Below are 25745 nucleotides of genomic sequence, written 5' to 3'. Positions count from 1 at the left end.
TAACTGTCTTCATATTTCGCACTAATTTCTATAATTAGAGGGCTGCGTATTTTCAGCCAATCAGGTGGCTCGCTCGATTCTGCCCGCGTTTGAAATCTACTTCCGCTCGGGGTTGGTAACAATTTCCCAGGTCGCGAAAAAAACTGTCGATATTTCGGTAAGTAAGGGACATTGTTCGAATGTAGATGACTTGTACATGTGTAGAAATGTATTATCGATCAATCTACGGCCAGAAATGCGCTTGTCAATAAGCTTATAATAAAAAAATCGCCGTGGATATCGAATGTAAACAAACCGGCAAGATGGCGAGTGACGCTCCTTTTCTCTACTTACATATAGGGGGTATATATTTTTATTTACTGACCAATAACGAGTTCCTGTGATCTCATCCCTCCATGTCCCCTCTGGCAGGTAGATGTTTCTCTGGGAGACGCCAGGATCCATGACTGGAGCCACCAACAGGTCGTCCCCGACAAGGAATTCGTCATCCACGGTCAGGGCGGACTCATCCGTCGGAGCAATCCACCACAGGGGCCGCATGATTGGGAAGCCAGTAATTACGCATTGCTTTGCAAGGTAAACGATCTTGTCAGCATAACTAGCTCTCAGTTTCAGCATGTTTTGTGTTATTTGGACAACTGTGGAATTGTATCTCCAAGGCTTGATTCCGAACTGCATTGATGGCAAAAGAGTTGTTGCCTGGACCCAGCGTACAAAGAGCTCAGCTTCAGGGAGAACACCATCTCGGAGATTGCCACCAATCATATCAGGAAGAACAAAAGGATATCCGAGGATTCCAAACACGAGGGATGCAGTCAGGATGATTTTAAAGCCTTGGTTATCGGACCAGTTGGAATACCTGTCCACCATTCTTGCTACCAGGTCGCACTTCATGGCGCCTGCTGATGTCGTCAAATGCCCAAGCACCCTCGACATACGCTCTGGAAAACACCTTTGGGTTTCTGAACTCTGTGTAAGGCTTATACACTGCCGGCATGTAGTTTGCATCGCCTCCATCAAACTTAAACGAATCCACACCATATTTAGTCCTGAGGGCAGCAAGGCTTTCAAAGTACCACTTTGAAGCATTGGGGTTAGTAAAGGCCAAAACTCCTGTGTAGTTTGCCTCCCACCACTTTGCCAGGGCAGGCCTCTGTCCTGACATTTCCCTCAGCAAGTGCCTCCTTGCCGCCAGTAATTCAAAGTTAGCAGAGTCAAGATTTACAAATGGGGGAATCCAAAATGTCGCAGACCAGCCCTTTCTGTGAAATTCCGCTATCATGCCTTTAGGGTCTGGAAACTTTTCTAAATCAAACTCTATATCTCCGAAGTTCGGCATCCATTTCTTATCAATTACGAAATTGGAGACATCCATGTTATATTTCTGAAGTTCCGAAGCAAACTGAAGCGCTAAGGACTGGTTGATACTCTTCTTATACTCTGGCCATGTTGACCAAATTGGTTTTCTGAAAATATTTTCGTTCGGAATTCCACCTGGCTTTTTGAAGTACCAGCTGGACATGGCTTGATGAATAGACAGAGCATTTCTGGCTTGACAAACAGTATAGTTGAGCAGAGGCAGAGACATATCGTAGTTCCTGTACGTCAAACCAAAATATTTAGCCTGGAAGCAGAGCTGATGGTTTCCTGACGAGTTGATAGCAACAAACAACGGAACATCATCCTCAATGTAATATGCCATTCCCGATGACGAGAAGAAGTAACGTTCCTGTACACTACCGTATGGAAATATATTGTTGTCATTGGTAACGTAAGGTCCAAAGTCCATGCTAACCCTCTCGAGTGGCCACAGCTGATACATCATCTCAGCACCACCATACCAGTGGGCCCCTTCCATGTTGTAGCAGTCCTCCAGTATTTGACTAACACAGGACCTTGCTTCCATTGTGATCTGGGTGCACTCTACCCCGTCTCTTGTAAAGCTATTGGCGTCAAGGTCAGCAACACCAGGCCAAGTTACGTGGAGTTTGGATTTACCTTCTAACGTTATTACAGGTATGGGAGTGCCTGGAGAAAAGGTCATGCCCAGCTTTCCATGTATTTTGGTCCGGCCATTGTCGTCTAGAAAGGCGACCCGTCTGTTTTGGAAAATCAATGACTGCACGACCAAGAGCAACGTCCCCTTGATGCTGGTTGATGTATTGTGGGGACGCAGGTTCCAGTAGGATGCCCCCAATAATCGACAGGCAGAAAACCAACAGAATTAGGGTATGTATTATGATCATCATCTTTCTGCTGACAGCTCGTACCTTCAACATACAAAATACCGGGAAAGGTTTACTTATCGAGGTTGAATGAGTGAGCAGGATTACGTCCGCTAGAAATCGTCGAGCCATATCACGACGAGGTAACACCATAAATGGACTTCAGACACTGTACTCATGAGAGGAACAGAACCCGGACTTCTTCAAAGTGGACGAACAAATGCTTTAATAACTAGGCTACCCTAGGTCCCTTTGCGACAAGCCCATTAAAATATGGAAGAAGAACAATATATAAATAGGTATTGTTTTAGATTATACAAATATCTAATACAACAATACAACTTTCTATTGTCGAGCACGACAATAATACTATAAATTATAGTACGTTGTCATATGATAGGTTGTGTCAACATCAGCACGGTAAAGTAATGATTAAATCGGCCACATTTGATAAAGATGGTATCAGTTTATCCTACAAACGCATATCGATAAGCAACACAAAGTAGAGTGAGTGAGTAAGGTTTTACGCCGCTTTTAGCAATATTCCAGCAACATCACGGCGGGTGATACCAGAAATGGGCTTCACACAATTTACCCATGTTGGGAATCGAACCCGGGTCTTCGGCGTGACGAGCGAACGCTGTAACCACCGATACTTACCGAATAACAAGTACCTGCATAAACAAGATCTCGGAAATACGTACACGTCACGTGGAAACGAGATTACGATAAGGACGACGAGAGGCATAAGTCAGTACGTCTGATGCTGATAATAAGGTAGGCCACAGTCATATGCCTAATACCGTTCTAAAAATAACCATTGTTAAAACTGGGTACAAAGTAAAGGATTTACGTAAAAAATAAGTCTTGATACAATCCACTGAAACAATTAAACAAGTGCACAGATCACCTCTTAATCCATTGCTTGTCGTCTCATATGAACTTATATTATACGTTTTATAGTGTATCATAATAGCCGATACCATCAATCGCAAACATTTCTCGTCTCAACCAGGCTGTCAAGATATGAAATCTCGAGAAATGCAATTCACTCACTGAATCTTTTTCACCGAATTCACTACGCATTGAATTGAATCAGCATCCCAATATGTCTTAGACTATGGTGTTAACTTGTTACTTTTTGTTTGCTGAATCTAAGTGTGTCAGAGGTCTCCTGTTCAGGTCAAGGCAATGTCTATGTTATCTGGACATTATAAAACAGTCCCACAAATTCCATTCAATGGTGTGAACACGTGGGTCAAAGAAATCTCGACGCACGCTGTTCTCTGCCTTTTTACAAAACCGGATCATTGATTAATAAGCACTGATCATCAAACAAAGCCTAAATTGTGTGATTAAGTTTGGGTTATTTAACTGTAAATGTAATAATAAAACATTTTCTTTCTGACACACATTTTCTATGAACTTCGATGCATTGAAAATCATTCTGATGTGAATAATGGCGCTTTCCTGAAACTAATATCGAGATAAAACGAACATCATAGAATTTTGTCAATTAACTAATGATTCAGAAGCTGGATACTCGGTAGTCTCGGGTAAGAATTTATCCCATCATTCAGCTCGATGATTAAGTGAATTGCATGCCTTCGTATCTGCTCATAATATCGACCACTTGTTTGTCTGGCCAAAATTCGGTTACTTACAGGTCATCGAGATATTGCTTGAACATAGCTAACTGCGGCGTAAAACATCAAAAATGAATTCGGCTAAAATTGAACGCCTATTTCTGTAAAATAATGCAACGAGTCACAAGTGGTTTTGTAACATTAATAAGAATCAATTACTTTTTATGTAACGTTGGTCCATGTGCAAAGACTGCAATCGAGAAACATTTGAGGACCGTGCTGCAATAATAAACAGTATATCATAAAATGATTTTGTTTTGAATATTGAAAAGAACATATTTCATCCCTTGGTGGCCCAGTTGTCTAAAAAACGAAATACGCTGTTCAGAGTTTCGTCCCTTGGCGTGACAGGATCCTATGACCGTGGGATTTAAATCCCAGATTGACCCTAATCATGATCCTTGATTTGCCAGCATCATATCCTCACATATTAAGTTAACATCATGCCCTGATATAACTGAACCAACGTTTAAAGTGTTCACTCATCCACCTGTAACAAAAGTTTCGGAATTTATTCGGACATCTCTATTTGCCTTTTGTAACCTACCATTTTTTGTGTGGTTTTGAAGAATTAATGGCTTGCTAAAAATAGATATTTGTTTTGACCTACTTGTTTTCGGGAATGTTGTTTATGAAAAGTGACGATAGTCACCATAGTCACGATATCCGTTTATTATTTTTCATTCCACTCATGTCACTGAAGGGTTGCGATATCTCCCCTTTTACCGTATGTTATTTTTTCAGCAGACAACATGACACGCCTCATCCTGTGTGTCCTGGTGTCTGTCCTCAGCTGGAGTCAGGCTCACCCAAACAATGATGAATATATCCAGATTGGCTCCCATGTCCTCCAGCTCGGCTCACCAACCACACTTCATCTGACTTCCGGACGTGGATCTACTATGGCCCTCCTTGACAGATCAACAGATGCTCCGACAGCCAAGCTTACTCACAAAACACGCACTGGCCCAAGTAGGAGCAATGAGACTGAGGTGGAATTAACCAACCCGAACATTGCTAGACGGCACTTAAGAAGCTACCTATTTGATGATGTGGAATGTTTAGATATCTCCATCGAAGCCTTGGAATGTGTGACCCAGGTCATCACCGATTGCATATTCATGAACGGAACACACTGGTATGGTGGGGCGGAGATGCATCAACAGCTTTGGCCTTTGGAGAAACTGAGCATGGCTATGGGGCCTTATGTTGCCAGTGACAATTCTGCTTTTCCTTACGGAGCTGTTCAGGAGAGATACTTCTATACATCTTCAGGTATTGGTATCTGGATTGAGGAGGATATTCCTTTGTATGTTAGTATAAATGCAACTGGAGACCACATGCTCTGTCTGCAATCTAAGTATGACAACAGTATTTACAGAAACTTTGACAACTCTCTACCAGTTCTGAACTACACCATGTGTGTTGAGAAGGATGTCATGAGCATCCATACGTTCATGTCAGAGCGGTACATCAGCAAGCCAACTGGGACACCAAACGAGGACGTCCTGAGAAAACCTATTTGGTCAACATGGGCACAGTATAAGAAGAACATCAACCAATCGTTAGTCCTGGAATTTGTTGACAATATCCTTAAGAATAATCTCACAATATCTAACCTAGAAATTGATGAAAAGTGGATGCCCAATTTTGGAGATCTTGTATTTGATACCATGAAATTTCCTGACGCTAAAGGTATGGTTGATGAAATTCACAGAAAGGGAATGGCAGTTACAACATGGGTTCCTCCTTTTGTTAATCTTGAATCCAGTAACTTCGACTATGCTGCCTCAAAAGGGTACCTGATGAATGACATGTCAGGAGGTCGTCCGGCCCTGGTGTCTTGGTGGGAGGCCAAATGGGCTGGTATTATCGACTTCACAAACTCCGAAGCCACGGAATGGTTTCTAGGCAATTTAGCGAACCTTAGGACAACTTATGGTATTGATTCTTACAAGTTTGATGCTGGAGATGCAAATTATCTACCTTCTGATTACAAACCAGCTAAAGAGTTCCGTAACCCTGATGTTTTTGCCCGATCCTATGCCGAAGCTGTTGCAAGGGTAGACAACTCTAGTCGTCGGCATGAAGTTCGAACCGGAAGGAAGACACAGTCGCTACCTGCGATGACAAGAATGATTGATAAAAATTCTGACTGGACCTATGAACAGGGTTTGAAGACAATCGTTACGTCAGGCCTTGTTTTCAGTTCCATTGGCTATTCCTTTATCCTCCCTGATATGGTTGGCGGTAATGGTTACGGTGGTATTTGGCCGGATGCAGAACTCTTCATCAGATGGACACAGGCCAACGCACTGATGCCAACTATCCAATTTGCCATCACTCCCTGGACGTATAACAATTCAACACTAATGTCTATCATCCAACAGATGCTGACTTTGAGGGGAAAGTATGCCGACACCATTGTCGGCCTTGCCAGAGAATCAGTCACAACTGGTGCTCCAATCATGCGGCCCCTATGGTGGATTGCACCTACAGATGAGTCGGCCCTCACTGTGGATGATGAGTTCCTGCTTGGTAATGACCTTTTAGTGGCCCCAGTACTAAATCCAGGGGTCAAATCTAGGAAAATATATTTGCCTGTCGGACAATGGAGAGACGAGATCCACGGCACAACTGTGTCAGGGGGACAGTGGATAGACTATCCAGTACGACTTGAAGACCTCCCCCATTTCACGAAGCTCTCGTAATATGTGAATTGTTATAGTACATAATGAATTCGTTTTAATTAAAGAGCTCGCAGCTAATTTGTGTGGTTAATACGATAATTGGCGTTGATAGGGGGCGCTGATCTGGACATGAGGCGCCTTAAACCACGCGACCACCAGAAGGATTACAGAGGAGAACATCACTATACCCTTTTGTGAACATTCTGGGGTATATGACCGAACGAAAATGGTATCAAATGAGGTATTACCCATGTTAACATGTATGTTGGCATTATATGTGCATTATCATTTCCATGCAAACATGACACAAGCAACATTCAACATCTTTATTTGATAATTACTTTCGCAAACACCGTGTATCATCACTGTTTAATAGTGATTCATAAGAAAACGGAGGGTTTGTGTATTCAAGCGCGTTGGTCGCCAGTACTCAGAACAACTGTAAAAACACCTACAAAGACAAACCGTTCGCTCTTTGAATCTCGTATCTACAGTGGGTCTCTCATAATTGTCGCTGGCACTGTTGGCCCAGTCGTCTGAGGCGCTGCAATTCGATGTGTAGAGCTGCCTCCCTTGGCCACGCCAGAACCAAAGGATTGTGGGCTTGAATCCCGGTTCGCCCCGATGATGAACTAGCTTTGTGAACACCATACCCGTGCTCGTACACTTCACCATAGCAGTAAACGTCTGAGACCTGCATCACTTAGGGCTTTCCTCCCACATGAAGCTGACACGTACATGTACATAACTAGTGAGTGATAAATGATTATATAACCCGAACAACACATTAGTTCTGTTATTGTATCAAGGCTTCTACCATTGGCATCAGCATGAAGTATAACAATGATATTTCCCGATGTTTTTATCATTTCTCCCTTTTCAATGAGCATCCTGCACGTAAAGTAAACAATAAAATATCTATGTAAACATATCCAGTCTAAGCCAATTACACGCTGTCATCAATAATATTTTGATAAATTGTGTTTCATAAATTCAATAATTCTGCCCCAACCTCTACATACACAACTTTCAGTCTAATTGATTGGTCGTGGTCTGCGTGTTTAATCAGGGGCTTGTTGTTCCGCTAGATTGTTCATTCAGCTGAATGTCCTCAGGGTGAAACAGTCGCCTGTTGGAACATTCGTACAAGCTTCAGCACATGGTTGACACTGGTCTATAACATTCCCGGGCATTGATAGCTGTGAGTTGTGAGTATAAGTCTATTACTATTTTTTAAGGACGTTTCTAATTGATTTGGAATAATATATATTTGAAACTGTTATTATGTAACTATACAAAGTGGATAAACGTTTTGCTATGCTTTCGATAAGGATTTATGATGGTCATCGCTAGTCCTGCAAAAATAGGAACAAAGGAAACCCAACACCATGATACACAGACATCAATGAAGTAACATATACATGTATATACCTGGACAAATATGAGCATTGCTTACTATGTATGTCTAGATAAAGTAGTATTAGGTACCCAGTATCAGGTTTGTGATGAAACACATTTGATTTTGTTGAAGTGTGGCACATTCATAATAAATTACAGATACCATAATCCACAGGCAATACTATCAGCTATGGGGGCACGGGTGGCCCAGTCGTCTAAGGCGCCGCGATTCGCTGTGCAGAGTTGCGTCCCTTGGGCACGCCAGACACCTATGATTGTGGGTTCGAATCCCGGTTCGCCCCAATTATGTTTCTAGGTTTGTCAGCACCATACTCGGGCTCGTGGGTTTCACCGAAGTGGTAAACGTTTGAGACCTGCATCACTTCGGGCTTTCCTCCCACATCAAGCTGACACGCCGTGATATAACTGGAATACTGTTAAAAGCGGCGTTAAAACCCAACTCACTCACACTCACACTATCAGCTATAGCAGTATCGAGGGGTATATGTGGGTTTATGCGTCCCACGTTAGGTTTTATACCACGAGCCTGTTGAAATTATATCACTGAAATGGATCACTGAAAATCAGTGAGGACACCAGATAACCAGGGTGAGCATGTCCTGGTAGCACACGTTAAGCAGTTCAGGATATATGAAAATAAGGAACGAGTGATGCCTGGCGTTTTCCAGGAGTGTAGTTATACGGAATATAATACTGTTGAAGACGTTTTACCGAAAGGAATTATATGGTTATTCTCTTTCTGGTGTTTACAGTTCGTCTCAGTCATAACACAACGTGTTATCTGTGTCAGGTGTTCACAATGCGTCCGACGCGGGTCCACGCGGAGTCCAGCCAGGTGAACATGTCAAGCTTCTCCCAGGCGTCTGTGCGGTCAAGGGCCGAGCTGGACGATGCTGTCAGGAAGGTGTTGGGTGGCCACAGGAGTCGAGTGGTAGAAATATGTAAAGGAAACCCAGTGACGAATTCAGGTGAGGCTACTGCCATGACGCCTACAACAGCGACTACTACTACTACTACTACTACTACTACTACTACTACTACTACTACTACAACCACCCCGACTACTACTGCTACTACTACTACTACCACCCCGACTACTAATACTGCTACTGATACTGCTTCTACTACTATTAGCTCTACAACTACTACAACCGACTCCTGCTACTTCTACTCAGACTACTACTACTACTACTACTACTACTACTACTACTACTACTACTACTCCTACTACACCCACTGCTACTTCTAGTCCGACTCTAATACTTCTACTTCTATTCCGACTACTACACCGACTACTACAACTACTACTACGCTAAAATGTGGATCAGGTGGTCAGTTTATGACTTCTTGCACCGTATTTTGATCATTGCTCATTCACTCACTGGCTATCCTGGAGTCCACTATTTATAAGCCGCTGTATGCTGGAATATTGCAGACTATGGTTCTACTTCGCGTTTTGCAACAGTCCACCCGAATCACGAGGGGGACACACACAGTTCTTCCCACAGGGTACATATTCACTCATTCTTTGTACACGTTGAGCTGTCCACGCCACGTATCACGCAACAACGGCACTACCCTACTACACTTTTGTTTACAATGCAACTGTACTTCTTCCACGTGACTGTATTTCATCATAAGTGTCGTAACTTGAAGGCAGTAGCACGATACGCTTGATACACTTTGTAGGTTGTTTCGGGACTGCCTGTTGTGGGCTGTTTCGGTTCTGACAATCCTGCCGTCATCCTTATACTTTCTCAAATGCCCCACAATTCGCCGTCAACAGTTGGTACCTTAGAAGTGCCAGAAACCTATGATGGTGTTCGAACCAAAGATTCTCCATGGCTATGTTTCAACGTTTGCCAGCACAACAGCCGTGCTTGTCGTAAAGTAGTAAAGTTGTAAACGTCTAATACTGCTTCAGTCCGGGTTTCCCTTTAACATTAAGCTGACACGCTGAGATACAACAGAGTGAGCGAGTGAGTTGGGTTTAATGCCGATTTTAACAGTATACCAGTTATATCACGGCGTGTCAGCTTAATGTGGGAGTCAAGCTCAGGTGATGCAGGTCTCAGACATTTATCACTTCGGTGAGACCCACGAGCCCGAGTATGGTGCTGACAAACCTAGAAACATAATCGGGGCGAACTGGGATTCGAACCCACAATCATAGGTTTCTGGTGGGCCCAAGGGACGCAACTCTGCACAACCTATCGCGGCGCCTTAGAATGACTGGGCCACCCGTGTCCCCGTGATACAACTGAAATAGTGTTCAAAGCTTAACTTTAAAGGGTTAAACAAAACTCACTCACTCGCAAAGCCATTTAACACATGTACCAACAAATCAATGTGTTTTACAGGTAAACGTATCCAGATGGCGAAGATGTTAACGCTGACTATCATACCCACCGTCATGCTCGTCGTTCTCTCCATCCTCGACGTTGTGAAGGTGTCAGCGCGCAACCAGGTCGGTCATAACGTGCAGGACATGATCCGACTCAGCACCGACGTCGGCAAGTTTATCCATTACATTCAGCGGGAACGAGGGTACACCTCACTGCACATCTCCGCAACCGCCAGCACAGGGTCAGAGGTCCTCTTGAGAAACAGCTTTCGGGAAACGAACGAGGCCCTGGAGACGCTCGGTCGATGGCCTGGCGAGACACAGACACCGATGGAACGATTTCCTACGAAAGAAAACTTTTTGCTGTATCTTGAAGATCACAGAGATTCGTTGCTTACCTCCCCTGGATCGACCACGCTTTACAAAGAGGTAAAGTTCTACAATAACGTCATTAGAACGTTTATAACCTGGTTGTACAAGGCTATACAGTTCTCGCAAGAAGGAGATAACTGGAGAATGATGGTTGCCTATCAACTACTTTTAACAAGTAAAAATGACATAGGCGTGGAGAGAACGCTCGGGAGTGTTTATTACCTGACGGGTGAGTTCAATCAAAGAGACTACCTGTGGTATCTACGTAAGAAGAATGTCGGGAATGGAAACTTTGAAGCGTCAAAGCTCTTTTCACCTCTTGTTGAGAGCTATTTTAAACAAGATCTGGACAAACAAAAGGAACCCAATATCACCCAAAACATTGAAAATATGCGTGTGGAAATAAGCTCGAGCAATGGGACTATATTACCATCGGCCGAAAAAAGTAAATGGTGGTTCGACAACATGACAGTGTATCTCGACGTCCTGTTCGACACACAGCTGATGCTTGCTGACGTCATCCTGGAATCATTGAACCACGAATTTACAGAAGATATACGAAACATTTCGTTGAGCATAGCTCTGCTCTGCGCCATTTTAATTATCTGCCCTTTGATAGTCATATCTGTGCGCGCGTTAGTGTCGGACATTCAGCGTTACGCTTTCACGCTCGCAGACCAAACTAAAGAATTGACTCGTGAAAGACAAAGGACGGAATCGTTGCTGTACCAAATGATTCCAAAGGCTGTCGCTGACCAGTTGAAGACAAACACAGAGGTGGAGGCCGAGAGTTATGAAGCAGTCACTATTTTCTTCTCGGATATTGTCGGATTTACGAGCATTTCGTCGATGTGCACACCGATGGAGGTGGTGGCGCTGTTGAACACTTTGTACACGTGTTTTGACGCCCGTCTCGAGATCTACGATGTCTATAAGGTCGAAACAATTGGGGATGCCTACATGGTCGCTTCCGGTAAGTCGTTTGGACGCTTTCAGTATATCGTGGTGTCGCTCCCTATAAGACGTGTGGCTGCTTCTGGTGAGTCTTGTTACCGCTTCCAGTACAGTCGCGTGGCCAATTCCGGTAAGACATGTGGCCGCTTCTGTTGAGTCGCGTCCGCTTCCAGTAAAGTCGTATGGCCGCTTCCGATAAGACGTGTGGATGCTTCCGGTGAGTCATGTGACCGCTTCCAGTAAAGTGGTGTTGCCGCTTCCGGTAAAGGGTTGCCGCTTCCGGTGATTCGCATAACATGCTCCGATACTTCTGGTAAGTCGTATACACATAATTTAAGAGAAACTAACGGTTAAATACATTTTCGGTTTAGTTATTCACGACTTTAAAACTTGTGTTTACTGCAGATGTTCCTTGCAGTCGCCGAGTATATATAAGTGTTCAAACATGTGTTGCCAGAGGTCGCCGAGAATATCCTAGTGTCCCTGTAGATGTTACCTGCAGTCTCCTAGAGTATGTCCTGGATGTCATACAGGTGTTCCCTCAGTCACAAAGTATATACTAGTTATCATACAGGTGTTCTCTCAGTGAACGAGTATATACTAGTTACCATACAGGTGTTCCCTCAGTCACAAAGAATAGACCAGGTTTCATACCGATGTATCCTCAGTGACAAGTATATACTAGTTATCATACAGGTGTTCCCTCAGTCACAAAGTATAGACCAGTGTTCATACTGATGTTCCTTCAGTCACCGAGTATATACTAGTTACCATACAGGTGTTCCCTCAGTCACAAAGTATAGACCAGTATTCATACTGATGTTCCTTCAGTCACCGAGTATAGACCATTGTTCACTGCAGGTGTCCCCGGGAGTATATACTAGTGTTTGTCATATAATGGATGGTGCTATCGATGTCATAAACCAATGCGAAGACCCATCCGACCGAACGGCGCGCATGATATAATATGTATTCCAGACACATTCCGCCAATAATCTCTATTTATTACCCCCGGGTTGAAGACGTCATACGTCACACTTTTGTCGTACAAGGTTGACCTTGTTTTGACCTGGAATCTATATAAGTTATGCATAAATATACTGCAGACGTTATGTAATCGAACTACGTGGATATCCAGTGTTCATGTACGACTAAAGAGAGATCGTGGTCCCCATGAGCGAGATGCACCAGACCACTTTCGCGACTTTCAAATTGATTTCGTGTAAAGAGACGTGGCGAAATGAAATTAGTTTACACTATTTGAACCAATATCTAGACTTACGTTGGATGATCCTGTGCCATCAGTGTTCTATTCCACCGTAGTTTGTGGCACTGTTTCCGAACGCGCTTGTTTGCGGATGAACGTACACACGACTGCACGATCAGATCACTCAAAGTGAACAGTCCCGACACAAATCATTCGAAAACTCCATGGAAGTGTACCTGACATCTGATTATGTGGCCCAAATATCCAAAAATGTGAACAATAAATTCCTTATTGATCTCTAGCGTAATACTGTGTGCAGACCGTTGTCTTTTCCTTTTCTGGTAACCTTGCCCTTCGTTTGAGGTGGTGAGGTGAAATGGGGTTCAACGTCGCGTCCAAGATTATGGATATGGACTTAAATAGCGACGCGCATGCATGTGTGTGTGTGGCTGCTTGTACTAGTCCGGACTGATGCCGATTTATAGTGCTACCTCACTGAGATACCATGCCGCAGTTTAACATGAATACCCCACTCAGACACAGTATACTGACTCCGAGCCGACCTGTCCTTGTTTTAGCCCCTTAATGCCGAGCGCCAGACAGGGTAACAACAAGTACCATCTTTTAACGTCTTTTGGTATGACGCGGGCGGGGATCGAACCCCGGACCTTCCGCTCTCCGGGCGGACGCTCTACCACTAGACCACGGAGGCGGTCCCTTCGTTTGAAGCTCCCACTGACACAGTATGCAATCGGACTCGAGTTTGTTGATTATCACTTCTTCAGTATAGGATCCTACAGTTGGGCCTAACCTGAACGACCGTTAGTATGATTGAATGACCAAACTAAAACCAGGTGTCTATATTAGTGTTCATTACAGGTGTTCCAGGTGTCTATATTAGTGTTCATTACAGGTGTCTATATAAGTGTTCATTAAAGGCGTTCCAGGTGTCTATACTAGTGTCCATTACAGGTGTTCCAGATGTCTATACTTGTGTTCATTACAGGTGTCTATATAAGTGTTCATTAAAGACGTTCCAGGTGTTTATACTATTGTTCATTACAGGTGTTCCAGGTGTCTTTACTAGTGTTCATTACAGATGTTCCAGGTGTCTATACTAGTGTTCATTACAGGTGTTCCAGATGTATATACTAGTGTTCATTACAGGTGTTCCAGATGTCTATACTAGTGTCGATTACAGGTGTTCCAGGTGTCTATACTAGTGTCCATTACAGGTGTTCCCGTTGTCTATACTAGTGTCCATAACAGGTGTTCCAGATGTCTATACTAGTGTTCATTACAGGTGTTCCAGGTGTCTATCCTAGTGTTCATTACAGGTGTTCCCGTTGTCTATACTAGTCTTCATTACAGGTGTTCCAGGTGTCTATCCTAGTGTTCATTACAGGTGTTCAAGATGTCTATACTAGATTCAATTACAGGTGTTCCAGATGTCTATACTAGTGTTCATTACAGGTGTTCCAGGTGTCTATCCTAGTGTTCATTACAGGTGTTCCCGTTGTCTATACTAGTGTTCATTACAGGTGTTCCAGGTGTCTATACTAGTGTCCATTACAGGTGTTCCAGATGTCTATACTAGTGTCCATTACAGGTGTTCCAGATGTCTATATTAGTGTTCATTACAGGTGTTCCGGATGTATATACTAGTGTTCATTCAGGCGTTCCAGATGTCTATACTAGTGTCGATTACAGGTGTTCCCGTTGTCTATACTAGTGTTCAATACAGGTGTTCCAGGTGTCTATACTAGTGTTCATTACAGGTGTTCCAGATGTATAAAATAGTGTTCATTACAGGTTTTCCCGTTGTCTATACTACTGTACATTAAAGATGTCTGTACTAGTGTCCATTACAGGTGTTCCAGATGTCTATATTAGTGTTCATGACAGGTGTTCCAGATGTATATACTAGTGTCCATTACAGGTGTTTCCGTTGTCTATACTTGTGTTAATTACAGGTGTTCCAGGTGTCTATCCTAGTGTCCATTTCAGGTGTTCCAGGTGTCTATACTAGTGTTCATTACAGGTGTTCCAGAAGTCTATACTAGTGTCCATTTTAGGTGTTCCAGGTGTCTATCCTAGTGTCCATTACAGGTGTTCCAGATGTCTATACTTGTGTTCATTACAGGTGTTCCAGGTGTCTATACTAGTGTCCATTACAGGTGTTCCAGATGTCTATACTAGTGTTCATTACAGGTGTTCCAGATGTCTATACTAGTGTTCATTACAGGTGTTCCAGGTGTCTATCCTAGTGTCCATTACAGGTGTTCCCGTTGTCTATACTAGTGTTCATTACATGTGCTCCAGGTGTCTATACTAGTGTCCATTACAGGTGTTCCCGTTGTCTATACTAGTGTCCATTACAGGTGTTCCAGATGTCTATACTTGTGTTCATTACAGGTGTTCCAGACGTATATACTAGTGTTCATTACAGGTGTTCCAGATGTCTATACTAGTGTCCATTACAGGTGTTCCCGTTGTCTATACTAGTGTTCATTACAGGTGTTCCAGGTGTCTATCCTAGTGTTCATTACAGGTGTTCCAGATGTATATACTAGTGTTCATTACAGGTTTTCCCGTTGTCTATACCACTGTACATTAAAGGTGTTTATACTAGTGTCCATTACAGGTGTTCCAGATGTCTATACTAGTGTTCATTACAGGTGTTCCAGGTGTCTATCCGAGTGTTCATTACAGGTGTTCCCGTTGTCTATACTAGTGTTCATTACATGTGCTCCAGGTGTCTATACTAGTGTCCATTACAGGTGTTCCAGATGTCTATGCTAGTGTTCATTACAGGTGTTCCAGGTGTCTATCCTAGTGTTCATTACAGGTGTTCCCGTTGTCTATACTAGTGTTCATTACAGGTGTTCCCGTTGTCTATACTAGTGTCCACTACAGGTGTTCCAGATGTCTATACTAGTGTCCATTACAGGTGTTCCAGATGTCTATACTAGTGTTCATTACAGGTGTTCCAGATGTTTATACTAGTGTTCATTACAGGTGTTCCAGATGTCTATACTAGTGTCCATTACCGGTGTACCAGATGTCTATACTAGTGTTCATTACAGGTGTTCCAGGTGTCTATACTAGTGTTCATTACAGGTGTTCCAGATGTATATACTAGTATTCATTACAGGTTTTCCAGGTGTCTATACTACTGTACATTAAAGGTGTCGATACTAGTGTCCATTACAGGTGTTTCCGTTGTCTATACTTGTGTTCATTACAGGTGTTCCAGGTGTCTATCCTAGTGTCCATTTCAGGTGTTCCAGGTGTCTATACTAGTGTTCATTACAGGTGTTCCAGAAGTCTATACTAGTGTCCATTTTAGGTGTTCCAGGTGTCTATCCTAGTGTCCATTTCAGGTGTTCCAGGTGTCTATACTAGTGTTCATTACAGGTGTTCCAGAAGTCTATACTAGTGTCCATTTTAGGTGTTCCAGGTGTCTATACTAGTGTTCATTACAGGTGTTCCGGGTATCTATGTTAGTGTTCATTACAGGTGTTCCAGATGTCTATACTAGTGTCCATTACAGGTGTTCCAGATGTCTATACTAGTGTTCATTACAGGTGTTCCAGGTGTCTATACTAGTGTTCATTACAGGTGTTCCAGGTGTCTACACTAGTGTCCATTACAGGTGTTCCCGTTGTCTATACTAGTGTCCATTACAGGTGTTCCAGATGTCTATCCTAGTGTCCATTACAGGTGTTCCCGTTGTCTATACTAGTGTTCATTACAGGTGTTCCAGGTATCTATGTTAGTGTTCACTACAGGTGTTCCCGTTGTCTATACTTGTGTTCATTACAGGTGTTCCGAGGAAAAATGGCAACAAGCACGCTGTGGAGGTGGCGACTATGGCGCTTGACCTCGCACATCACGTGACTCACCTAGAGATCCCCCACTCCCCCAACACCCCATTCCGTCTCAGAGCTGGGGTCCACACAGGTGAGGAGTAAGTTTAATGTCAGTACATACATATGTGTTGCATCCTTTCGTGCAGGTTCAATGTGTAGGATAAATACGTCCGAGGGATTTTATGGTTTAAAAACCCCCATTCGAAGGTTTGAAATGTAAAACAATAAACCCGTGGGAAAGTGTTTTGCCTCACTTATGAATCGAAAGAAAAACCTAAAAGAACATTTATCAACAACAGTTTTAAGTTTCAGAAGCACTTTCCATGAATCTTATGAAACGGACGTAAAATATATCTTGACGGCGCACGTGTAAAGATATTCTTTAAAACATTGTTATTTATCAGCGCCCTTACGGAGGTTGCAAGGTCGGTCGACTAAAATATAAACTGTATCTTGAGTATGAAATCGGTGGTATTTTGTGTGTAAAATCGTTTTTAACAAGTTGAGGATTTGAGAGTTGAGACATTGCCAGAGCAATTGGTGACGTCACTGGAGGTTCGTAAGTTCGGTTTATTAAGTAAAGCAGTCGTATAAGGAAGCTAATGTCACTGCTTCCTTCAACAACAAACGATTTGTTAAAACATATTCTGTTGGATTAAATGTGACATCCATCTTGGTTATATCCCCGGTGGTAATTAGGGGTATCACACCAAAGGGCAAAGGACACAAGATGGAATACCTCGACCGTATCTCGACAGAAAGACACCACTCCAATCGTTGATTCACACACACACAAACGACTCAATAACAATAACGAGCTGTCGGACAACTTAGTATTTGGGATGCAAGCGTGACATTTCGAAGGCAAGGTCCGCATATTTGCCATGATTTTCCTGAATCTTTGTTTTTTATAAAAAAAATTATATTATTATTATTATTATTATTGATGATGATGATGATTATGATTATTATTATTATTATTACCTCCCAGGACCAGTTGTGGCAGGGGTAGTCGGGTCCAAGATGCCACGATACTGTCTGTTCGGGGATACCGTCAACACTGCATCCAGGATGGAGTCCACGGGCATGGGTAAGTAATTAACTGCTGGACTGTAGCTAAAAGCGGCCTAAAACCACACTCACTCACTCACTCATTAACTGAGTGAGTGGGTTATTTTGGTAAACTACACCGTAGACAGTATTATTCGAGCTAAGCACGGCCAAAGTGATATCAAGCACAAGCGAACCAGCGGTGGATAACATGAGAGTTGATACACGTTACCCAGAGTCGACCTCACACCAAATCAACCAGGTCACAGTTTGGTGTACCAAGTGGAGAAAGCGCTATGCAAACGGAACTTTCCTACTATGTCTATGTTTTACAACACACACGGGTATCTATGGCATTTACCACCAAGATTGACCCCGCAGAATTTGTTCCCAATGTGTCTATCCACAAAGCGCTACGTCTGTCGTAACGTGTAACGTAGACTAACGACTGTCGTAACATGAAACGGAGACTTACGTCTGTCGAAAAGGGTAACGTAGACTGACGCCTGCCGTTACGTGTCACGGAGACTTACGACTGTCGTAACGGGTAACGTAGACTTACAACTGTCGAAACACAGAGTCATAGAACACTTTGTGGCTCGGGCCAATGGACTCTTTTGCATGTCGCGGCTAAACTGGATCGGGTGCCGACGTTATATAGATAGATATTACTGACTTCGGCGTTGAGACTGTTGCAACAATGAGGCGCTACTGATTGTAATCGAACCAGGGCCCCGTTCCAGAAAGCGATCGTAACTTCAATCAATCTTAGAGACTTACGTCGATTTTAAAATCGTCTTAGCTAAGGTTTACACCCGTTCCACAAAACGATCGTAGGGTGATTGTAACTTTACAAGTTCTTGAGTAGCCGATCTTAACAAAGATTGGAATCTTCAGCCACGAAGCTACACAAGTTTCCCTTAGAGTGGCCTCCCTTGGTCATGTTTAGCAGACGACGCATTTCATTGCACATCATAATAAAAGTTGCCATCTTTGTTGTTATGGTACAATATTTAAGATCGATTTTAGCAATCCTAAGTTGGTCCGGAGCAACTTAGCATTTTGATCTTAACTTACAACTCTCTTAGTTAAGATTGCTTTGTTGAACGGGCGGCTGATCGTAACAAAAATTTAAGATCGCATACTTAGTGAGTTACAATCAACTTAGCCCTAAGATCGCTTTGTGGAACGGGGCCCGGGTTATCGTGATCCGACTTGGACCTTGTCGCGTTAACTGTTCAATAACGATTGCTATTTCAGTCTCCAGATGGGATAAAGTTTGAAGTATTAATGGCCTAACAGTACTTAGTCTTGAACAGCACAGGGTCTGGTTCCACAAAGTAATCTTTGTGCGACGATGATCGTAAGCCTAAGTATATTGAAGTATGGGGATTCTGATTACCTGAGCGCTAAGATGCCTACGTGGAACGGACCCCTGGAGATCGTTTACAAAGATTATAAGGGTCTATCAACCATAATAACGCATACATTCAATTTGAAAAAAATATTTTTTTACAACACACAAATACAAGGTCATCTAGATGTTGACCATACGTGTGACATTTTGTTCCCTTTTGGAATATAACTAATGCCATTTCATCCGCTGGTATACAGAGTTTGTGAACGATGTTTTGCAGTAAGCTTGGTGGTTCCTGCAGTTTGTTTTAAGAATTATCAAACCTTCGTCATCTGTCACGGCACATGCTTGTCCACCACACAGCTGGGGCGCAACTGCGCGGAGGCCCGGTGGTCAAGGCGTCGTAATTAGGTATGCAGAGTTGCGTCCCTTATCTATACCAGGAACCTATGATCGTGCGTTGGAATCCCGGTTAGCCCTGATTATGTTTTTATGCTTGTCAGCACCCTACCCGTGCTTGTTGGTTTCACCAAAGTGGTATACGGTAGACGACGACAATGACAATGATGATGACGAGGCCGAGGCCGAGGAGACCGATTAACATTTGTAAAGTCTGTGATTCAATAAACGAGGGAGATATCCGTTGCCACTCATCTTAACAACGAACTCCAAATGACACAGCAATGGAAATTTACCATATTTCGATTATGATTAATATCTTTTCATTTCGCCCGAATGGTTTGTTGATTTCATTTTATAACCCAGTGTTTGTTTCACAAGTGATATCGCACGCCATCGCTTGTCATTAAGAGCTGATTGATTGATCGTAATGTACATGAGTTTTGAGTAGTGCTACCATTTCTCATCTCCGTAATAGCGGTGCCGGAGGAGATACGGCACTGTGATTTGTCACATGAGCTGCTCCCTGACAGCTGACGCGAAAGCAATACACCAAAATAATACACCAGATTATGCAGATAAAAAACAGCACGTATGTGATGAGTGGAAAATATTTGCAAACATCAATGCAATCACTCATGGAGATTTATCGAAAACAGATTACTTTTCATAAAAAAATACTCACATAATTTGGGGCAGATATTGCTATTAGTTGAAACGAGGATGGTTGGTTCATTACTGGCCATTTGTGAGTGATCAGTTGATACCCTCATGAAAACTTGTCAACATGCTATTTCATAGTCCTTAAGTATTTGCCCGAGGCAGGGTAACAACAAGTTCCATCATTCAACGCCTTTTGGTATGACGCGACCGGGCATCGGACCGGCGACCTTCCGCTCTCCGGGTGGACGCACTCTCCACTAGAACACACAGAGTACCTACCAACGTGGAATTCATGTTCAATAGTCACAATGTTACATCGCAGCCTACATTCCAAAAGGATATTCTGGTAAAACAACAACCTGTCACAATTTTAGTCACGTCCAAATGTTACCGAATTAGTGCTGCAACAAACTTATACGAGAAAAATTGTATCTCGCCATGGTTCGCTTCAGTTGGGTAATGGTAAACCGCAGATCTGCATCTGATTTGTCATTACATAAATTAACGAGGCACAGGTGCCCAATCGTCTCAGGCGCCGGAATTCGTTATGCAGAGTTGCGTCCCTTAGGCGTACCAGAAACCGTGATAGTAGGTTTGAATCCCGGTTCGCCCTGATCATGTTTCCAAGTCTGTCGGCTATATACCTGTGCTCGTGGGTTTCACCACCGTCAAGCTGCCATACCAAAATATAACAGAAATACTGTTGAAAATGGCGTTAAACCATACTCACTCACTCATATATTAACATTAATATTAAACATAAGGATTATGTACATTGTGTTAACGGACCGGGAGCGTAGGGGTGGGGTAGGGTAGGGTGGGGGTCTCTTGTTCCGCCAGTGTGCAATGTACAACATCGTTGAAATGTGGAAATTATCAAAAACTGGTGGTAAGTATTGTGTGCAGTCACGAAAACAGGTTATTTGAAACTGGCCATGAAAAAGGATCTTCAGTAACTTACAGATTGTAAGTAAGCGATCTTTGAAGGAGTTAGTGTGTGTGTGTGTTTGTCTGTGTGCGAGTGTGTATGTGTGTGTGAGAGAGTGTGTGAGTATGTGAGAGAGTGTGTGTATGTGTGAGTGTGTTTATCTGCATGTGTGTGTGTGTGTGTGAGTGGGAGAGTATGTTTGTCTGTGTGTGTGAGTGTGTAAGAGTTTTAGTGTGTGTGTGTGTGAGTGTGTAAGAGAGTTTATGATTGTGAGTGTGTGTGAATGTGAATTTGCGTGTGTATGTGAGAGTATGTGTGTGTGTGTGTGTGTGAGAGAGAGAGAGAGAGAGAGAGAGAGTTTGTGTGTGTGTGTGTGTGTGTGTGTGTGTGTGTGTGTGTGTGTGTGTGTGTGTGTGTGTGTGTGTGTGTGTGCCCCTACTTTACCAAAGCACAACCCAGTGACCATCTTCCCGAGGCAAGAGAGTTAACTGACTATAAAAGTCCAGTTTCCACCCTTGCCGAACCTGGCTCGTATTATGGAGTTACATTTTGGCTGGACTAACGAGTCTATGCATAGTCCAATCAAAATTGCGCACCGAAATCGAAATCCGGTTCGCAGAGTGTCATGCAGATTTCAGTCGACTGCAGGATTTGCAAAGCATGTGGACCGCTAACTCGTTGTCAACAGATATTTTCTCAATCTTTTCATGTTTTTAATGAAGGTGCTCACGTGATTTGATGCACTTCGCGATGTAAGACTCGTTTTATCACAATATAGATCTTGAATATCGATCAGATGGTCTTGACTGGGCGCCACCGTTTTGTTTGAAACAAATGCAAGTGATACGAGAGGTTGAATCTGATTGGTCAATAGGAGAGGCATAGAAAGGACATAACTCGTAATAGCCACTGGCGGCGCTACGATCGAGCCCAGGAATTCCAGCCTAGTTCGGCAAGGGTGGAAACCGGACTTTTAAAGTCAGTTAACTCTCTTGCCTCGGGAAGATGCCCAGTGACAAGTGTCACAAATGATGCTACCAATGCATGTGCTCCAGAGCCACCTAGTAATAATGAGATGACATAAGGAAATACTTCGGATCTCATTAAGGATAACTATCCACCCTATTTTGTGAAAAGAATGTTTATGATAATAATGTTGCTAATAAAACGTTCACTACGTCAATGAAATGGAAGAGCTGACGAGTAAATTAATGGACTTACCAGTGAGTGAGTGAGTATGGTTTTACGCATCTTTTAGCAGTATACCAGCAATATCACGGCTGATGACACCAGAAATGGGCTTCACACATTGTACCCATGTCGGGAATCGAGCCCTGGTCTTCGGTGCGACGAACGACCGCTTTAACCAGAGACCGCCCCTTAATGGACTACTCAGCAAACTTGTGTGGACATAAACGCCGTCTGGAATATCCAGACTTTATTAATTTATTTAAGTGAATGTGTTTGGGTTTACGCCGCTTTTAGAAATATTCCAGCATTGTCATGGCGGGGGACAAAGAATATGGTCTTCATACATTGTATCGATTTGGGGAATCGAACCCAGTACTTTCGGGTACGGTTAAACCGTTAAGATATCCCACCGACAACAAAGCATAAAACATCCCTGCTCTCATATAAGTTCTACATTGTTGGATAAAATATTAAAAACCCAGTGCTGTGGGTGCATGTATATTAAAAATACCGAACCCAAATCTTCATCTTGGCTGTTGGCTGTGACGAGTGACACAAGGTCAGGCGATAAATGTGGAGTAATATTTCGGGGGAAATATCTCATTAAAGAATTGCATGGCAGCTGAGGATTTCCATTGAGGGAAGATTATTCTTCATTAAAGATTTGCGCGTCAAATATGTAAAACCAGTCTAGCGGCTGTCCCTGTATTGAGCCCTTGTCAACACCCTGATGTAGAGAACCCTCCCAAGGCATGTAATAACACCACCTTCGCATTAAAGGTTATATTAATACTGTTCGTCATTGGTCATATTTCAGTTGTAATTTATAACATCATGTAGTGAGTGAGTGAGTGAGTGAGTGAGTGAGTGAGTGAGTGATTGAGTATGGTTTTACGCCACTGTTTGCAATATTCCAGCAATATCACGGCGGGGGACACCAGAAATGGGCTTCACACATTGTACCCATGTCGGGAATAGAACCTGGGTCTTCGGCGTGACACGCGAACGCTTTAACCATTAGGCTCCCCGACCGCCCCTTCATCATGTTGTGCATATTGGTGAATATAGAAGGTTCATACAGTGCTTCAAGACTTAAATAAGTAAGATGATATTGATGAAAACATATCGAAATGCTGCATAGCGTGAAATGAGTTGTAAACAATTTCTTCTATTCTAATATGTTTTCTCAACTAACACCAGACAGTCAGATATTGGCTGTGAGTTAGGATTTCAAAGAAACGAATTTATCGCGTGCGGGTAATGAATTGGATCTAAGATCTAAATCTAAGAAAAATAATGATCGCGCAAAGAAATGTGATATTGTACAAACATTTCAATCGTAATGTTTTTAAGTATTGTACCATATGCGAACTGAAAGGTGTTTACAGAGAAGTTAACAAGTCTGCTATGGTGTTTGCTATTTCAGCCAGTCTATCAACGACAGGTTTATGTCAATAAATGATGTTTTAATCACCGCGCGAGTGTACTCACCTGTTTGTATGTCCCGTGGAGATTCCGGGGTAGAATTCGTCTTCATCATGTTTGTCGTAAGAGTCGACTGCAAACGCCTTTTTTGAAACACAACTAACTCTGTGGTATGAGAATGGCACTGAGTCCGATCTATATCAGCTTGTGTTTAAAGGGTTAGATTATTTTGAGTTAGTTTTACTGTTGGCTAGCAGTAAGATATACACTGCCCTTGGTGGCCGAAGTCATGGTACAGATCCTGCTCGGTGACTTGGTTGATGCATGTCATCGTATCCCATTTGCGTGGATCGATGTTCACGATGTCAATCACCGGATTGTCTGGTCCTGATTATTTACAGGCCGCCGCCACATAGCTGGAATATTCCTGATAAACAAACCATAAACGAAACCTACTACCACCACCACCACGACCACTACCACCACCACGTGCACCACCACTACCACTAACACCACCACCACTACTTCTTTTACTACTACCACTACTACTACTACTACTACTACTACCACTACTACTACTACTACTACTTCTACTACTTCTACTACTACTACTACTACTACTACCAGCACCACCACCACTACCACTTCCACTTCCACCACCACCACCACCACTACTACTACTACTACTACTATTACTACTTCTACTACTACTACTACTACTACTACTACTACTACTACTACTACTACTACTATTACCTCTACTACTACTACTACTACTACTACTACTACTACTACTACCACTACTACTACTACTACAACCACCACCACTACTACTATGAGTACCACCAACACCATTAGCACCACAACTACTACTTCTATTACTACAACCACCACCACTATTACTCCCACTACCACCACTACCACCACCACCACCACCAAAACTTCTATCACCACCACCACCACTCCCACCACTACGACTTCCACTACTTCTGCTACTACCACCACTACTACTACAACTACTACTACAACAACAGCTACCACTACTATTACCACTGCGACGACTACCATTAATACTACTTCTACTACAGCTACTATTATCACCACTTCTACTACTACTACTACTACTACTACTACTACTACTACTACTACTATCACCACCCCCACTACTACAACTACTACAACCACCACCACTACTACTATAAGTACCACCAACACCACTAGCACCACAACTAATACTTCTATTACTACAACCACCACAACTGCTACAACCACTGCCACCACTTCTACCGCACCTACTACTACTACTACTACTTCTACTACTACTACTGCTACCGCTACTACAACCACTACTACTGCTACAGCTACTACTACAAAAGACGATGATGATGGTGATGATGATAATGATAATAGTCCGTTTGTAAAGTGCATAACTCCATTCGCAATGTATGATCGAAGCACTGCATTATGTTTACCCCGCGCAATGGATCAGTGTGCACTAGATATTTCATTCTCAACTCCCTGAGGAGTATACAACCCAAGCTGCTTTGATGCTTTCGAAGGTTAACGTTTACGTTAATTACCATCTCATACTCCCGGATACCCATTCACTACTGGGTGAACAGGCATATTTCGAACAATGGCACTTGACTTAGGAGACACCCATGTGATAGATGTGCTTCAGTGTGGGGCAGCATCGAAACCTAGAAACCCCCAATAACATGGTCCAGTTTTAGTTGATCTAATTCTAAAAAAACTGTTTTCGGTCACCTGGGAGAAGCAAGGTCCAAATAAGGCTTTGTGGTCGAATACCCACTTGTGACTGTACATTGCTTAATAAAGTCGTTCCTTGTTTGGAACCGCCCGGATTCACATTTTCATTGTACAATATCGCTCTGTGGATTGTAATACACTCATGTCGTAAGAGGCGACTGACGGGATCGGGTGGTCAGGCTCGCTGACTTGGTGGATGTTTGTCATCGTATCCCAACTGCGTGTATCAATGC

The 25745-nt window shown here is 43.0% G+C and overlaps 2 protein-coding genes across 3 annotated transcripts in view; both read left to right on the top strand.

Moving 5' to 3' along the window:
• Positions 1-2946: 2946 nt before the first annotated feature.
• On the top strand, positions 2947-6639 carry LOC124117156 (myogenesis-regulating glycosidase-like). Its single transcript, XM_046478901.2, has 2 exons — positions 2947-3002; positions 4616-6639. The coding sequence occupies exon 2, from the start codon at positions 4624-4626 to the stop codon at positions 6580-6582; it is 1959 nt and encodes a 652-aa protein (XP_046334857.2). The 5' UTR covers positions 2947-3002; positions 4616-4623; the 3' UTR covers positions 6583-6639.
• A 1031-nt stretch (positions 6640-7670) lies between these two features.
• LOC124117153 (soluble guanylate cyclase gcy-33-like) overlaps positions 7671-25745 on the top strand; it is a 30350-nt gene continuing 12275 nt past the window's right edge. Inside the window, exons 1-5 of one of the 2 annotated variants that reach the window (XM_046478899.2) lie at positions 7671-7769; positions 8771-8948; positions 10341-11669; positions 16683-16820; positions 17721-17819. In XM_046478899.2, coding sequence (XP_046334855.2) covers positions 8780-8948; positions 10341-11669; positions 16683-16820; positions 17721-17819 — 1735 coding nt within the window. In that variant the 5' untranslated portion in view covers positions 7671-7769; positions 8771-8779. Of the gene's footprint in view, positions 7770-8732; positions 8949-10340; positions 11670-16682; positions 16821-17720; positions 17820-25745 lie in introns of both variants that reach the window. The other variant, XM_046478898.2, reaches the window with a different exon arrangement.

This window comes from Haliotis rufescens, unplaced genomic scaffold (genome assembly GCF_023055435.1).
Source record: "Haliotis rufescens isolate VD_foot unplaced genomic scaffold, xgHalRufe1.0.p SCAF_13, whole genome shotgun sequence".
NCBI lineage: Eukaryota > Metazoa > Mollusca > Gastropoda > Lepetellida > Haliotidae > Haliotis > Haliotis rufescens.
The sequence above is the reverse complement of the archived record's forward strand: the minus strand, read 5'-3'. Positions and strand labels throughout refer to the sequence as shown.

Excerpts from the sequence above, each read along its gene's own strand:
- LOC124117156 (XM_046478901.2), top strand. The coding sequence starts at position 4,624 with ATGACACGCCTCATCCTGTGTGTCCTGGTGTCTGTCCTCAGCTGGAGT.